An 18792-nucleotide genomic window follows, 5' to 3' on the forward strand; every position below is an offset into this window, starting at 1 on the left:
CAGTTTTCCTCCAAGCCAGTCCATTCTGCACTGTGACATTTTCTCGTGGTGATGAAACAGAAAGAAGGCGTTTATGTTTCTGAATAGGCTCTACAAAAAAAGATTTAAAAAATTTTTGCAGAGACAACAGTCTTAAAGCCAAAACTTCCAGTTGATGGGGTTGGACTTGTGAGACAAAAGCATGTGAAGAGGAAGCCCAGAGGCAATGGAGCATGAAGTATTTGCCTTGTAAAGTTGATTTGAAAAAATATATGATGATGTCAAAGAAGATTCCCCACCCTAATTACATAAATATCTCACAGGTTGGGGGAAGCTGAAGATTGGGCAGGGTTGTGATCTAGACAGTGATATCCTGAACCTGAGCCTGAAGCTAGTGGTATAAGAGAACATACATTTTAGGATTTGGGGGAGGAAGGAGTTTATTTTACAAGTGGGAGGAATATAATTTGTGGTCAGAGAATGGACTGTAGAGAAGGCCATAAAGTCTTTGGCACTTCTTTCTTAAAGAGACGTGGTATGTAATGTGTGGCCCCTCTTTGAATTTTGACTGACTCTGTAACTACCTTGATCCCTACAATATCACAGAAGTGGCACTATGCCAGTTTTTAGGCCCAACTCTTAAGAAATGGGCAGCTTCTACTTTCTGACTCTCGGAACAATCAGGGAACCTGGCAGCTCTCTGCAAAAATCCAGGGTCTCTCGGTCCTCTGTAGTGGTGAGGCCACATGGAGGTACTCTACTTGACAATCTCAGCCCAACCTTCTGAAACACTAGACATGCGATGGAAGCCATCTTGGACTCTCCAGAACAGCTCTTCCATCAGCAAAATACCACTAACTGACCTCAACTGGTGCCACATGGAACAGAAGAATTACCCGGATGAGCCTTGTCTGAATTTTTGACTCATAAAATCAAGATATAATAAAATAGTGGTTGTTTTATAACACTCTTTTGTGTCAGCAATAGATAACTAGAATATTCCTCTGTAGCCCATTCTCAACACAGCAGCCGGAGAGAATATTAAAATGTATCGGACTTCGTCCCTTCTCTAGTCAAAATTCTGCAATGGGTAAAATCCAAAGTTCTTACAGGGGCCTTCAAGGCATTACATGATCCAGTCCCTATTACTTATCTAACTTCATTCTCTGCTACTGTCCCCTTGCTCATTCACCTCCTGCCATACTGGCCTTCTGCTCTTCCGGAAAAAAGAAAAACAAAAAACAAAAAACCTCAGCCTGTTCCTGCTAATGGCTCTAGCAGTTTCCTTTGCCTAGAATACTGTCCTTCCACATGGCCGCTTGGCTAACTCCCTCACCTCCCTGAAGTATTTGCTTAAATGTCACCATCTCAATGAGGCCTATCCTGATGATCTTATTTAATGCTATTAATTATCCTCCCCACCTGCCTCCCTGGTACTCTCACCACCCACAGCACTCTGATCTCATCCTGTACTATTTTGCCTTTTTCCCATACTTATGTCCTTTTAACCTGTTATATAACTTGTTTATTCACAATTTTATTAAATTGTCTATCTTCCTGGCTGGAGTAGAAACTCCTTAAAGGCAAGATCTTCTTCTGTTGTTTTGTTTTGTTTTCACTGATGAATCCCTAGTGCCTGGTACATACTAAGTACTCAGTAAATATATTAGATATTGGAGTCGATGACATTACTTTGAATTAATAGGGTTACAGTATCTACAAGCGAGCTTATATAGGGCCTCCAGAGGTAAGTTTAGTTTAGTTTTAGAAAAACATGTTAAACCTTAGCTCACTTGGATTCTCTGAAAGTGCAGATATCTTCTCTACTGTATTTTTTTTTTTTTGAGCCAAAGACGGTAGGCAAGACTCTGAATCCTGACAACAGTTTTCCGAATAGAATATAATCACCATCATCGTTATCATCACCATCATCATCATCCTCACCACTTTTGTGACTGCTTGCAAACCCACATTGCAAAGTAATTTTACCAAGGCAATTCCTTTTGTGAGACAATAGGCAAAGCATTGCCTCAACTATTTCTTTATTTTTTTTCTAATCATTTCCCCCTTGTGGGCCCAATTAAATCCCGTCTTTTCCTTGTGTGCTGATTGCTTTTACCTGAATGGGTGCTGAATTATGTCAAATGCCTTCTCTGTGTTTATTGAGATGTTTGTTTTTCTTTATCCTATTAATGTAGTAAATTATGTTGATTGATCTTAGAATGTCAAAGTATCCTTGCATGCCAGGATAAAAGCTCTTTGTCATAATGTATCACCCTTGTAATATCTTGTTGGATTCAGTTTTGCTGAGGATATTTGTGTCTTGCCTTACAAGGAATAGTCTGTAATTTCTTTTCTTGTAATGTCTTTGCAACTTTTGGGAGTGGGATTTTTCTGACTTTGTGAAATGATTGGAAAGTATTCCTTCCTCTTCTATTTTTTTGAAAACTTGTGTGACTGATATTATTTCCTTCATTAAATATTTGATAGGAATCCCTAATGAAACCATTCAGACCTGTAGCTTTCTTTATGGAAAAGGTTTTGATTGTGCTTTCAATTTTTAAGAATAGAATAGAGCTGGGGAGCCTGGGTGGCTCAGTCAGTTAAGCATTGGACTTCAGTTCAGATCCTGGCTTTGGGTGAGCACAAACCCAGCTTCGGGTGAGCCCTGCTTGAGCCTCGCTTCTCTCTCTCTCCCTTCTGCGCCTCCTAGGATTCTCTCTCTCTCTCTCTCTCTCTCTCTCTATCCCCCCCCCCTTTGCTCACTTGCACCCTCTCTCTCTATTCTGATTTTCCGTTGCTTGTTGAGTCAGTGTTGAAGACATGTGTTTTGGAAGAAATTTGTCCATTTTGTCTAGATTTTAAAATTTATTGGTCAAACATTGTTCATAAATACTCTTTTGCTATATGTAGACTCTATAATAATGTCTCTGTTTTATACTTGAGGCTGGTCATTAGTGTTTTTTCTTACTCTTTTAAAAAATTATTCTTGCTAAGGATTTATAAATGTTGCTAATCTTTTCAAATATTCAACTTTTTGAATATTCTTTAATGTTTGTTTTTTATTGAAATGATTTTTCCTCACATTCTTATTATGTCTTTCCTTCTACTTACTTAGTTTTAATTTTCTTCTCTTTTGCTAACTTCTTAAGATGGAAACTTAGATCATTGATTTTAACCCTTTTCTTCTTTACTAGTATAGTCATTTAAAACTATAAATTTTCCAGTGAGTACTGCATTAGCTGAATCTCACCAATTTTGTTCAAAATCAAATTTTGATAGGGTATGTTTTTATTATCATTCAGTTCAAAATGTATTTTTTGTCTTGTGATTCCCCCCCCCCCTTTGACCGTGTTACTTAAGAATGTTATTTAATTTCCAAATATGTGGGGGTTTTCTAGGTATCTTTCTTTTTGCCAATTTCTAATTTAATTCCATTCAAAATAAGCCCTGTAAGATTTCAACCTTTTGAAATATACTGAGATTTGTTTCTTAATAGCTTAGTATATTTGGTAAGTGTTTTACATACACTTGAAAAGAATGCATATATAATTGCTGGGCACAGTGGTTTATAAATATCAATTAGATCAAGTTGCCTGATAGTTTTGTTCAGATCTTCTATAGCCTTCCTAGTTATTTGTCTACTTGTCCTACTAATTATTAAGAGATGAATTCCAAAATCTCTATGATTATGGACTTTCTATTTCTTCCTTTAGTTCTCTCCAGTTTTGCTTCATGAATTTTGAAGTTTTGTTATCAGATGCGTACATGTTAAGATCTTAAAGAATTGCCCCTCTATCAATATGCAGTGTCTCTATCTCTGATAATATTCCTTATCCTGAATTCTTTGTTTTATGCTAATATAATCACATTTTGTATAGAAATTTAACAATTGCTTACTATTTGAGAAAATCACATTACTAATGGCAGTACCTCTTATGTATTTTAGTTACCAAAAAAACTCTCTGCATGTATGAGTCTTCCATTACGGTGATTCTATGCTTAGATGCAAACATCAGATTTCTTAAAATGTTTTAGCAATGTCATGCCTGAGTATGTATCTATTGAAATTCTTATTACATATTAATAACCTTTCTTTACTCTTTACATTAGAGCTGGTACATTTCATTGATTAAATATATGTTTGGTTATCTGTGAATTTCTTTTGGTGTAGTAAAGAGAATATTAGAAAACATTTACTATAAAATAGGGATGTGGGGATGTGGGTTGGTAGGGCTGAGAACCACTAGTCCAAGCATGTATGAGACAGACTTGGCCCTTGTGTTGGTATGGGTGTCCAAGAAAATTCACATTGTACTGGTTAAGATATGAACCTTTAAATCAAGCAGGGCTGGGTTCACTTTATTTCCTCACTTACCAATCATGAGATGTTGGGCAAATCACTTACATTTTTGAGTCTCAGTTTCTTCATCTGCAAAAAAGTCATATTCGCACCTACCTCATAGAGTCAGTGAAGGTAAATGACATAACGTATAAAGTACTTAATGTAGTGCCCAGCATATAATGTGGTTGGTATATGATATGTTATTATTAAAACCCAATAAGTTAATGAATTCCTATAATAAACTTTATGAGAAAAGTGTTATATATAATTAATAATATAGATATTAATAAACGCTTCACATTTATTCTTTCATTCCTGAAGAACTCGCTCCTTTATTCTAGCTTATAGGATTCGGTGTGCGTTATTCTACCATGTATTTTTTCTAATTAGGTCAAATTCTACTCCTTTCAGTTTATCTTGGTTATATCCTTTGGGTCTTGAATTTGCATTCAAATATATCAACACTTAGCTTTTGAGTTTTTCCATTTCCCTTTGTCTCATTCTCCATATTCTTATCACCATTTCTTATTTCCCTGCTTGACTTCAGGACTGTACACAGGTGAATGTGAGTTCCAGGTCTCTCTGGATGTCCTCGGCCTGTTGTGCAGAGATGGTGTGCTGAGTGAAGCTGGGAAGCCTGATTACTCAGCAAGCCTGGATATATTCTTCTCTCCCTACAAGAGTTAAAGTGCATCCCTGACAGGGAGGAAGCTCCACTTCCTGCAGGGAACTTTCCACAAAGTTTACACTACAGAAAGCACATCATCATCATGCCTGCTGCTCACCAAATGAAGCAGTGAAGATATCATTCATATCGTTGTATTCTCTGGTGCAGTGACTCTTAATAACATTGGAAGGTCATGAGTTTTTTTTTAATCACTTTATAATCTTAACTTTAAAGTTAAACTCAGGGGCGCCTGGGTGGCTCAGTCAGTTGAGCGTCTGACTTTGGCTCACGTCGTGATTTCAGGGTCTGTGGGTTTGAGCCCTGTGTTGGGTTCTGTGCTGACAGCTCAGAGCCTAGAGCTGCTTCGGATTCAGTGTTTCCCCCTCGCTCTGCCTCTCCCTTGCTCGAGCTCTGTCTCTGTCTCTCTCTCTCTCTCAAAAATAAACATCAAAAAAAATTTCAAAGTTAAACTCAGAATTTCATTATCTATGACATGCATTTATATTTCGACAGATTTTCATGAGTACTAATTTTTCTAACTTGATATTCGGATTCATTCACATCAAAGTGGATGATGAAATAATTGGAAGTCTAACATATGCCGTATGTCAGCACTGTGGAATTACTTTTTCTCTCCATAAGCTTTTAATTACAAATGCACTAGAGCAAGGTCAGAACAGAAACCATCCTTACCATGACCCTGGCTCAACTAAAATTCTATTTACCTTAATCACTTCCTGTCTCAACTGTTGCAATTTCCTTTTTTTATAGTCTTCTTCAATTTTCTTATTTCTAACTCTAAGTGAATGTTGAAGGCGGCTGGCAATCCATAGATTATTTCATGGAAATGTCGTAGGAGAATTTTCCATTAATCTAATGTTCCTTATATGGCCCACCAGCAAGTCACATAATGACCTTGATAATTGCCCTACTATCTCTGGAGGGACCAATTAACTTTTATGTCTCTCATGTCTCCCTTCAAAATGAACTCATAGTTAGATTATCAGCCACCTTTTTGATGTGATTTAAGTTATAAATTAGCAGTTATAACAGCTATGCTGTAAGGATGAAGTAGCTATTTGTCCAGTTCATAAAACTGAAGCTTACTGCACATTACTGTCCATTGGTGAATAAGCTTAATATGCAACTTGGTTTCACATCTGATGAAGTTGCCCTACGTGTCAGTGAGTTAGGTTTCTGGAGACATGAGCAAACAGAACTTAAAAATAGATCTACCCAAAATGTGTAATCATTATTTGCTCTCCTTGTTAGTGTAAATGTTACTATAGTTTACTTCTAGTACTGTGTGCCATTTAATTTTTTAATTTGGTGCACTATTTTCAAAGTTACATATTCTGATTTACTTTGATGCATCCAGTTAATGTTGAAAGATATAATGTTAAAATTCAACTTAGTTTGACATATATTATGGAAACTCACATTGTTAGTACTACAGAATTTAGGAAAATGATCAACAAACATTTTTATTTGAAATAGTAATCATTTGATGTTTTTAGATATTTGTGGTTTTATAAAAGTTAATAGCACACCTGCTCTTTGACTTCTCTGTCTCTTATTGACTCCTCCTCATCTTTATTTTTTTAACCTGGAATATAGGATGTTTTTTTCAGATGCCAACATGATCAGCAAATAATTTTCATCTAAGGATGAAAATGAGTTCTATCACCTTTCTATATATTTTGCACTTTCTTATTTTATATTTATATTATAGTTTCATATTTTATGTAACATAATAAAAATTCTCTTGAAATTTCACTTAATATCATCATAAATGGCTAACTGGAAAGACAAGATATGTAAATTGTACGTGCCCTCTAATACAATTAAATTATTTCATTCAAATGTAGTACACACGGTAATCAAGAAAATGTTCTACATGTAACACCATATCCACTTAATAGTATTCCATAATTGACTGTGGAAATGGAGAAACTATACCATGTCCTTATTTACAAGGAGCTGGAAAATGGCCCAGCAACTTCCTCCCTATTCTTCCAAGTAGAGAAGCTGAAGCCAGTGCCAGGCGTTGGTAAGAGCATATAGTGATGAATACCAGCAAAAAGTGATGGATGTTCCCTGGAACATTTTCCCAACAGGGTGTCCATATGGAGATGGCACTGGTCCCCTGTCTCTTGTAGTTCAGAACCTCTGGTCAGTGTACCTCTTTCTATGTGCAGGCTCATCTATTCAGCCCAGTATGCTATAGAGACATTGTCATTTTCTACACGAGCTGTGGTGTGAAAAGCCAGGAAAGCACCACAGAGGCTACTGAGAAGTTGTTCTCACCTTCTCATTCCTCAACCTGCCATCTGCACTCTCCCCTACTTTTTCCTTTGACTCTCTCCTCCCCACTGCCTTTCTGAATGAGCCATAATCTGGCTGAAAGCATTCTCTAAGATTTTAGACTATGACTTAGGCTGGGGCACATTATCCTCCCTCATGTCTTCTACAGGCCAATTTTCCTTGTCTTGATGTCACAAATTTATAACATGTGACACTATTTGGTAAATTCCATTTTATACAGTGATTCCCTGGTTCTGAGGTGGGTATCTGTTCACATCTTTCGATAACTCTGATGCAGATGGTCCGACTTCAGGAAGTATCATCTTAATCCTTGTGTTAGATATGACCAACTATCTTTTCTCTTGACCTAACTTATTATGCCCTTCTATGATTATTTATCCCCTAGAGGTACCCCAAAGCAGTAAGTTATGGAAAGAGTAGCATTTACTTAGTAAACTCCAATTGATAAATTGTTCAGTAAAGATGATGCATTGAGCTCAAAAGCTTTCAAACAGGGTGAGGGATGAGGAATAAATGCATTGCACACATAATCTTAGAACCACAGCCTGGAGTTAGTAGGCAGAGTGATCCATTCCACTCAGTGACAAGTTACAAAATTAATGATTTAAGCAAAACTAATCTTGTATAGCTTGAGGAAATTACATGAGTTCTGAAAAGCATTATTGATTTCAATATTGTATTTAAAAAGCAATGTATTTGTCAAAATTACTAATAATTATTAGTCAAATTATTATATACAACAAAATGATTATAATAAGCATACTTACATGTCCCTTTTATAAAATACAAAAAAAATGGAAAGCTGAGAAAAAATAAAAGCTACAATCTTCAATATTTATGGAACAGGGATTCTAAGTAAAAGAACCATTTAGAGTGTATTTCACAACTAAAGGATGATATACAGAAGTATGCTGAGAAAAAAAAAAGAGATTTGAAACCAGCTATTGATTACAAAGTATTAAAAATCAAATGTATGCATACTTGCCTAAATTTTAAATGACCTGGTTTCTTCTATATTATCCATGACAGTAGATAAAACATGCCTAAAAATTTATGCTTCCAATATTAAGTCTTCTAATTTCAACTATTTGCCTTGTTATGCTAGGAATATTAAGGCTGAGAAGCATTCTGGTCTTGCCCATTTCTCCCAAGTGAACACTGATATGACATGAAACAGTTTATTGCCTTCATCTCGTGGGCTACACATTATGTGTTGAAGTGCTTGATAAGCTCGCATATCTTGTTACATAATTTGTTATTTGGAGTAATAGGCACCCCAGCCCCAAAGCCACTAGGAAAATATGTGGTAAATACAATACTGTAACTAAAAAGTTCAAAAATAAAGTTGAGTTTGTTTAGCCTTAAACATGCTTAATTTATTTAGACAGTTTAGGGTTCACACTTGTAATATCTTATTCTGTTTACACCCATAACATGTGTCTCTATGTGGACACTTCATTTTGAAGAAGCAAGTGCACAATTCTCTGGGTTTGGGAATAGAAGGAGAAGTATGTCTGTGAAAATTATACCCTGCCTATAGTCAGAAACTTTAGGGAGCTGTTTTAAAGTGCACTGTATGTGTATAACCACTTGTGTAAATTCCTAAAGCCAGACAGAAAATAAAGTATGTATAATCTACATATATACAGATTTATAAGGTGATAATTTTTCATTTGTCGTTTTGGGTACATAATTGCATTTGATATTTATGCGAACTCTTTGAAGTAAGTTCTATTATTCAAAATTGTTCTCACCTTTGAGTTCTATTCTTCCTTACCTAAAAAAACAAAAGTGAACAAAAAACCCACCCAAAATGAACAAATCACTCCACACTCATTTTTCAAACTGCTTTTCCCACTAGCTCTGCTACTCTTATGTCTCTAAAGTTCAACCAACTTTTTGTGGCATTCAAGGCTATAATCTATAAACTAATCCATTACTGTGTCAGTCAGTTTTTGCTGTGTAACAAACCATCCCCAATATTAGTGGCCTGAAACCACAATTATTCATAAGTGCACAGTTCTGTGGAACTGTGAGCCTCACTCATGGTGCTGCACTCACCTGGCAAGTCAGCCAAAGGCTGATTATTTTAGAATGGTTTCATTTACATCACTCACATGTCTGGTAGTTGGTTTTAGTATTAAAATTATTGGTTAGTTCTAGCTATCAACTAGAATAATGGGTTTGACATGTTTCTAGAAAGCTATCCCGGGCTTGGCCACATAGTGATGGTCTCAGAGTTTTCAGCCTCAGTGAGGGAAGTGAAACCCCAATGCATAAGTGCTTTTCAAGCCTCTGATTGAGGTCTGCTAATAGCCACGTTCAGAGTCTACATAGGATGGGATTACCCAATGGCATAAATAGAGGATGCATGAATCATTGGGGGAGCCAGTACTGTAAAAATCTGTTACAATCACCATACAATCCTTAATATGTTCTTGAATCACTTTTTTTTTCTATCTTCACTGCCATTGTCCTTGTCCAAGCCTTTGTTTTGTTTTACCACATGGTCTTCCTAACTTTCCTCACCACAATCCACTCATTCTTTATACTTTCCTCCTAAAACCCCTCAATGATGTGTTATTATTAGTTATAAGATATATTGGTTAGCTTGAACAGGCCCTCAAGACCTGATCTCAACTCATGATCATTCACATTCCATGATGCTGCTTATCCTCCAAATGCACCCAGTAACTGATTCCTCCAACCAGCCAGGTTCTTTCTTAACTCTGTGCCTGTGTACATTCCACTCCTTCTGTCTCCACCTGTGATTGCATACAAATCCTTCAAGACTAGTTCACATATTATATTCTCTAGGAAACCTTCTGCGTCTCTTTCTTGGGCCAAGGTTGTCTCACCTGAGCTGGTCATTCTTTGCTCTGTGTTCCTAGACAACCTTGTGCATACCACAGTTTTGATATCTATCACGTTGTATTCTAATGTACCTGCCTCCTCCACTAGACTGAGAATACTGAATGGAGAAAAATCATGTCTTACTTGATTTTGAATCCTCTGGTCGTGATAAATTATTTTTGGTTGAATGGAGAGGGTGGAGAGTCGCCACCATTTTTCCACTCATTTTTGTAACAAATATTTGGTAGATATCTACGATGTATCATTTGCTATCTAACATATGCATCTAATATTTAATTTGATTTGCAAGTCATTTTTGCTATTTACTATATTTATTATAATACATATAGTATATAATGCAATATAATGTTCTCAAATACACATAAAGCCTCACATTATTTACTTTTGTACACAAACTAACCTAGCCTATTTCTTCACTGTTGGAAACATATAATTAGTTTTATATTAATCTAAAAAAGACCATTAGATTGTCTTTTATTGGAAATGGAGAAAGAGCTAACTGGTTATTTGTATGTGAAGGACAAAGGTTACTGGAGACACCGGATGTAAAGGTTGAATAAAGTAACTTTAAATAAGAGATAGAGTGACTTTAGCTATGGAAGTGAATATTACAATATTTTAAATGTACTCTCTGTTTTTAACAGCATTGTATTAAAAACAAATATTTCCTTTGCTTTAATATATTTGATGTATACATATGCACCCCTAGAATTATGTAAATATCTTTTTTTTTTAATAAACAAGTGTAGGTCAACTTTTACTAAAGATAAAATGCTTACTGCACTTTTAAAATTTTATTTTGAAACAATTTTAATCTGAAGAAAAGTTATGAGTGTAATGTAACAAGAACCCAAATACTTTCCATTCTGGCATTTCTATTTTTCTAAACAACACATAGAACAACAAAATAAACACATTTGCACCAGTCACTCTTTAGGATTTACAGTGTGGAGAGTTACAAATTAAGAAGACTATCCCATCACAGCTCAAGGAAAATCTGATGAAATGTCTAGACACTGAAATGGATTTCAGCAGCATGCTCTCAATACAGACACTTCTGGTTCAGGGCTGAGTTATTAGCTCTGGGCCCCAGTTCCGGCTAAAGTCCCTGTTCTGAGCTTAACGCACATGTCTATTTTTGGAATGATAGTGGTAAAAGAGGTAGCTGTTATGCATTGTCTGTCTGGTAACATTGTGTTTGGCAATGACTGTAATGAGTTCTGGTGCAGGATCAGAGCCACTAGCTGAGCAATTATTTTACATGAAAATTACATATTTTCCCTGATAGCTCCTAAAGACTGCAATCTGGGAAATAACTTCTCTGTTGCACGCAAGACCTGCCCATTAGTCACCAGGAAGTGTTGATTCTTCCTTCAAATAACCTTAGGGCCTGCCACCCACTCTATTTCCAACCAAACAGTCCCTTTCCTAGCCCTGATCACTGCCCAATGTAATCTGGCTGTAGCTTCCTAGAAAACCCCTTTCCTGGATTTTCTCCAGTTAATTTACCTTTTACATTGATCTACAGTTATGGAAAAAATGGTTCTGCCCATATGGAGACTGGAGCCATCAGCTTGGTGTCTTAACTTCTAACCAACCAGATGTATTTTATCTTTACCTTTTTTATTTTGCTGACTCCTTCAATCTAATCAATCATTTCTTAACACGTCCTTTCCTTTCTCCTCTTCATTCTCCATTTCCCACTCTTTCTTTCTCACCCTACATGCAATAAACTCAGAGAGAGAGAGAGAGAGAGAGAGAGAGAGAGAGAGAGAATTAAATTAGCGTGGCACAGGGGCACCTGGGTGGCTCAGTTGGTTGTGTCTGACTTCGGCTCAGGTCATGATCTCACAGTTCCTGAGTTCGAGCCCCACATTGACAGCCCTGGGGCTGTCAGCACAAAGCCTAGAGCCTGTTTTGGATTCTGTGTCTCCCTCTCTCTGGCCCTTTGCCCACTCGTGCTCTTTCTCTCTCTTAAAAATATATAAACATTAAAAATTTTTTTTAATTAACATGGCACAACCAAGTTTGAAGGAGGAAGAAATGAGACTTGAAAAAGGAATGGAGACATAATCCATTGAAGTTTATAGGACAATAACAAAAGTAATGGCTCATATTTTAAGAATAAATCTGTGAAATTTGTCCAAACCAGTGATTTTTATCTGGTAATAATGTAGCAGATTCTTAAGTTGTTTCTTTATAACCTGACCTTGCTTATTCAAATTTTTTTTCTTTATTGAGATAAAATTCACCATTTTGACCATTTTGAAGCATACACTTCAGTGATCTTCAGCTTACTCACAATGTTATGCAGCCATCACCACTAATTCCAGAACATTTTAATTACCCAAAAAAGAAACTCCATATTCATTAAGCAGTTGCTCCACATTATCCTTTACCTCTAGCCTCTGGAAATCACTAATCTACTTTCTGTGTCTATGGATTTGCTTATTCTGGACATTTCATATAAATGGAATCATACAATATGTGGTCTGTTATATTTGGCTTCATTCACTTGCGTGATGTTTTCAGGGTTCATCCATATTAGCACATCTCAGCGCTTCGTTATTTTTTATGGCTGAATAATATTCTCTTTTATGGATATGCCAAATTGTATTGATCTGTTTAACAGTTGATGGACATTTGGGTTGTATCTACCTTGACTATGATGCATGATCCTTCTATCAACATTTGTGTTCAGACTTTGTGTGAACATATGTTTTCAGTTCTCTTGAGTATATTTACCTAGGAGTAGAATTACTGGCTCTTATGGTAACACTATTTAACTTTTTGAGGAACTACCAAATTGTTTTCCACAGTGGCCGCACCATTTTACCTTCCCACCATCAATGTGTGAAGCTTTCAATTTCTCTACATCCTCACCAACATTTATTTTCTTTCTTAAAAAAATTACAGCTATTCTAATCCTAGTGGGAGTGACATGTTATCTCACTGTGGTTTTAATTTGCATTTCTCTAATGCAAATGATATTGAGCATCTTTTCATGTGCTTATTTACTGTTTGTAGATCTTCTTTGGAGATATGTCTATTCAAATTTTTTGCCCATTTTTAAGTTGAGCTATTATCTTTTGATTGCTGAATCGTAAGAATTCTTTATATATTCTGGGTACTAGACTTTTATTACATAAATGACTGTCAAATATTCTGCCATTCTGTGTGCTGTCTTTTGACTTTCTTGATAGTATCCTTTGACGCTCACATTTTAATGGAGTTTAACTTGTCTATTTTTTTCATTTGTTGCCTGTGCTTTTAGAGTCATATTTAAGAAATATTTGCTTGACCCAAGGGAATGAAGATTTATACCTAGTTTTTCTTCTAAGAGCTGCATAGTTTTAGCTCTTATATTTAAGTCTTTGATCTGTTTTGAGGAAATTTTTGTATGTAGCACGAAGGAGGGTTAAATCTTGTGGAAAAGGGCTTTTCTTGCATGTGGATGTCCAATTGTTTCAACAACATTTGTTGAAAAGTTTATTCTTTCCCCACTGAAGGGTCTTGGCACCTTTGTCAGATTCAGTATTTGCTTCGTGTATTTTTGGGCTGTGTTGTTAGTTCGTAACTATCCTTACTTTTATCTGAAAACAGCAATGACATGAAATTTATTACCTGAAGGCAGAATAAAAAGTATGTTTTATATTTAAAAAGTAATCTTGGTGAAAAGAAAAAAAATTAGAGGAGACGTGTATTTTTACAGAAGAAAGTTTCATAGTTTGTGATCACTCCAGATCATACTAAGCCCAAGGAATAGCCTAGGTAAGAAGAAAGATGTTTCTCAGAATCATTTTGCCATGAAAGAAAAGAATTTCTTTCCTTGCCTCTGAGCACTAAAAGAGATATAAGGTTGTAGAATAAAATATTAGATACTTTTTTCTAAGTTTATTTATTTCTGAGAGAGAGAAAGCATGAATGGGGAGAAGCAGAGAGAGAGAGAGAGAATCCCAAGCAGGCCCTGCAGCAGAGTCACCAGGACTCAAACTCACAAAGCCACAGAGCCCAGGAATCCCTGAGTTCATGACCTGAAGCTCATTAAGTCAGAAGCTCAACCGACTGAACCATCCAGGCGCCCCTATTAGATACCTTTCATTGAGAGCTTGCTGTTCTAGGCATTGTATTAAGTTTGTCTTTATAATTTTGCATTTAATGCTTACATAAGCCCTATAATGTGATGTCTTTGTCAGCAGAACTTAAGTAGTCATCTACAAAAGTGATTTAAAAATTTTTCTTTAACATTTATTTATTTTTGAGAGACAGAGAAGAAGTGGGAGAGGGGCAGAGAGAGAGGGAGACACAGAATCCGAAGCAGGCTCCAGGCTCTGAGCTGTCAGCACAAATCCCTATGCAGGGCTTGAACTCACAAACCGCGAGATCACGACCTGAGCCGAAGTCAGACACTTCACTGATGAGCCACCCAGGCACCCCGAAGATGATTTTTAAGGAAACGTTTCCAGAAGAAACAGGCAAGGGAACAGAGGTAGCTAGACAGTGAAGAGGAAGAAAGCAAAGTAGGATGGGATTTCAGGAATTGTCCAGCATGGATGCTTCAGCCTGATTCCACAAAGAAGCTCTGTGTTGTAAATTGGAACTCAGATTTATCTACCATGAAGTCAAAGAATTAGGCTTTTATTCTCCCTAGTCATCAATCATTGGCTAAGGAATGCCCAGGGTACCCAGGGAGTGGACAGACACTCTTGGGCTCTCTTTGCCTGTGGGCATTGGTGGTCTGGTAGCCAAAGGCAGTCCCTGCTCTCAGGTGGTGGTGGTGGAGCTGGGGACTGGAAACAAAAGGAGTTGGAAGCTGGGGAAATGGTGCTCAGAAAACTTAGGGAGAAGGAAACTAAGGTTAAGGACCCAGAGTCACAAAGAGAATGAGTGAAAATGTATGTGACTCCAAATTCCTTTTCTTTCCCCTTTAATGTGGTGCCTCCAGTCACAAAGATACTGTCATTGGGGAACTACCAAGAATCTCCTGTTTCAGATGTCATTATGCCCTTTTCTTAAAACTGAATTAACTTTCTCAGATTTTTTAAAACCTGGGATCTGACAAATTGCATACAAAATTTTGTGTGTAGGTATGTGAGTGTATTCATGGGTTCCCACACCTGCTCCCCCGGGGAGAGAGTTTATGGCTTACATAAATTTCTTAAAGGGAATGTAAAAAAAAAATGTTAAGCATCACTATTTAAGAGATCATTCTCCATATTTAACTGTTTTCCTGCCTAGGATCTTATGACTTATCATTATTACATCTTTAAAATATTGGCTTCATGAGCTCAGATTAATTATAATAACTACAAGTAAAAATTTAGGATAATGACATTCCCCCCCCCCCCGCCATTAAGCACTGTTCTCACTGGTTCTCATAAGCTTGAGAAGAATTGGCATTAATTCTTTTTTAACATGTATAATTTATCAGTGAAGCCTTTTGTCCTAGGCTTTTATATGTAGAATTTTTTTTTGATTACTGATTCAATTTCTTCACTTATTATAGGTCTATAGTTTATATTTCTGACTACAAGCACAAAGAAATTACATGTTATTTTGTAGGGCAGATGGTTTACTTAAAACTAAGACAAAAAAGTTCATGGAAGGCATTCAATGAGCTTGGTTTGTTTCCTTTGATTAATTCAGCTGGATAATTGCCAGATATTCATTTAGTGTCTGTAACACACACACACACACACACACACACACACACACACACACACTTAGCCTGGATATTAAGTGGTCTGTATTTTTAAAAATTCAAAAAGAATTCCCAGTAATTTTCCTGAATATTTTCTTTTCTGATTATGTGATATAAATAACAGTCTTTTTGCATACACATAGTTAATCTATGTCTGAAGGTGTCTCTATAAAGGGGGAACATTCTAAACTGTAGTATTGTAGAGCTAAGCTCCAGGCACTGAGAAAGTTCTTTGGCTTTTTAAGGCCTAGGTAGAGGAAACTGATATGCAAAGTTGTCCCTTGGTTGGGAGGTATAGCCTCCCAGGTTTGGGTGCATGAATGGGTGGGTGGCTCCAGCCTGGACCCAGCTGCTGGTGGTACCCGGTAGGGAGAAATCCTTCAACAGAAAAGTGATGCCTTTCCCAACAAGTGGTGCTAAAAACAGGGAAAGTTTCAAATATATCCATAATCTTGGGTGCTTAAGCAGGTTAATGCTCTTAGATCATATTATTCCTCTCTATAATTCACCCTTCAGCCATCCACCACCTTGAGTCCCATTTTGGTTTTTCTAAGTTAAATTTTGATGTAATGTAGTTCAATATTAAATTCGGGTTAAGGGGTGATTTATCTTTCTAATGCTCCACAAGAAGATGACAGGTTGTTGGCTGTGGCGAGGCAGTGTGAACCAAAACAGCTTCCTTGCTTTTTCTGGGGAGCACTAGGCATAGAGTAAGCACAGCACATATTTGTGGCAAGAAGAGAAATGGAAAGAATGGAAGATTCTGTGGCAGTCAGGCAACACACACCCCCAACTCTCTACTGACTTCTTAAAGAGAGCACAAGTTACCTTTTCTTCCACCCCACATGACTCTCTTGCCATTTTAGATTGGAAATGAAATGTGGCGGCTTCATTTTTCATCACAGCAACGTCCACTGCACTACCGGTAGGTACAATAGGTGAGGAATTGTCAGGGATGCTTTTAAGTCACAAAATATTGCAGGGAACAATTGAATCGTTTCCTCCATGCTGAAGGTTAGATCCTCGAAAGAGGCGAGGCTTGGGATCAGAACCCTCGAGGGTGCACCCTCCAGCAGGGAAGTCTGGACACGTGTGTGATGCGATGGCGTCCGTCCCCGTCACTGGGAAGAGAGCCTTCCCCAACCCCTGAGATTAATCCGAGAATCAATAAACCCGGCCCAGGTTGTGCAAAGACTGAGTGGTGCTCTGGCCTCGCAGATTCAAGGCTGCGGGGCCAGTGCGTCCTTTAAGTCTGACGAGCGAGTTAGGGATGGAGACAGTTGCAGTAGCTCTTCCCTCGGGAAGAGAGTGGGGTTTTCTCAGATCTTTCCGGGAGCTCCGGGTGTGAATGTGAAAAGTGCCCTCGGGCCCAGCGCCAGACGTGAGCAAGGGCGGAGAGAAGGGGGGAGATGTGGGGAATGGGACTCGGGGGAGAGAGGCGCAGGTGAGGAAGGGAGTCCGAGCTGAGCGCCTGCCGGAACCGCGGACAGGTGGAGAAAGGCAGTCCCGCCTCGGTCCGCGCAGTCCCTGCGCAAGGCCTGCCTTCGCCGCGACGCCGCGGGGCTCGGGAGCCTGCCGTCTCCGCCCCCTCCCCCGCGGCCGCAGGTCCCCAGCCCCGCCCCGCCCCGCCCTGGGCTCTGGGCTCCGCGGGCCGCCGGCCGTGCGGCTGGTGCCCAGGTCTCCCGCGGCCAGAGGATGGCCAAGGTCCCGGAGCTGGACGACACCTTCCTGCAGGCGCAGGCGCAGCCTTCGCCCCAAGTTTCCCCTGAGGCCCAGGAGGAGTGCTGTGGGCCGCTCCTGGGCAAGGGCTTGCTCATTTACCCCGAGGAAAGGGTGTACCTGGCGGCGGCGGCGGCGCAACCCGCGGGCGCGCTGGGCAGCGCGGAGAGAGGGGAAGACCCGGAGCTGCCGGCGGGAGTTAAATCGGGTGAGTGCTCTGCCCCCTCGGGGGATGTGGCTGGGAGGGGGATGAATTCTAAGAAGGGCACCCCACAGGAAAAGTAAACACACCGCAGACATAACGTACGGAGAATGTTCCGTCCTGATCTTTGTATTTTCCCCAGGAAAACGTTGGTCACCTAGAAATGAACTCTAAGGGATTTGGCTTAGTTCCCCTCTCAACCCCCTGCCCACCCCCTTGGGCTACCCAGTTTGGCACCAGTTTGGTACTGTTAGAGGCTCCTTCACTGATTTTGCATTCTGATTGTCTTTACCACCCTTTCAACTTGCAATCAGAAATGCGTTTAAGCAATGGTAACGTTTCCTCGGAAGAAGAGGATGCAGACAGTCACGACAGCAAAACCAAAGCAGCCGATCTACACCTCTCTCAGAAGAAAACCGTCACGCAGATGATGAAGGATAAAAAGAAGCAGACTCAGCTCACCCTGCAGTGGTAAGTCTCCCACGGGGGATACTTTTCAACACCCGTTGAGTTTTGAAAGTCACTGTCTTCAGAATCTGCTTTTCCCAATTTGCCTCTGCCTCAAACTTTGGGGGCAACTTTAAGATACCAAAAGAAAATGAATCTTTTTTTTTTTTTTAAATGAATGTTTGGTTTGGAGACATAGTCTAGTCTAGTGTTGATGAAAAATGATCTGCAATACAAAAACCCATCACTTTATTCACTATTGACATAAACTATAATTTCATCAAATGTAAGCAATAATGAATGCTTTTTATGACTTATTTGCTTAACATGCAATCAATTCGGTCCTTATATACTTGTTATTTGATCGTCTTTTTGTTTATAAAACATGATTCTTCAAACCACCTTAAAAGGAGGAAGGATCTTAAATATTGCCTTTATCCATATGAGGGCAAATTAACAATTGTATACTGGTCATTAGGTGAAATGCATTTGAACTAGAAGATATTGAAAATTCAGTTAAAATATCTCTATTA

General features: G+C 38.4%; 1 protein-coding gene across 1 annotated transcript in view; it reads left to right on the forward strand.

Moving 5' to 3' along the window:
- Window positions 1-17339: 17339 nt before the first annotated feature.
- RFX6 (regulatory factor X6) overlaps window positions 17340-18792 on the forward strand; it is a 57020-nt gene continuing 55567 nt past the window's right edge. Inside the window, exons 1-2 of the mRNA XM_060616490.3 lie at window positions 17340-17818; window positions 18127-18283. Of these exons, the coding sequence (XP_060472473.2) occupies window positions 17587-17818; window positions 18127-18283 (389 nt within the window). The 5' untranslated portion in view covers window positions 17340-17586. The remainder of the gene's footprint in view (window positions 17819-18126; window positions 18284-18792) is intronic.

The sequence above is a fragment of the Panthera onca genome, chromosome B2 (genome assembly GCF_046562875.1).
Source record: "Panthera onca isolate mPanOnc1 chromosome B2, mPanOnc1 haplotype 2, whole genome shotgun sequence".
NCBI lineage: Eukaryota > Metazoa > Chordata > Mammalia > Carnivora > Felidae > Panthera > Panthera onca.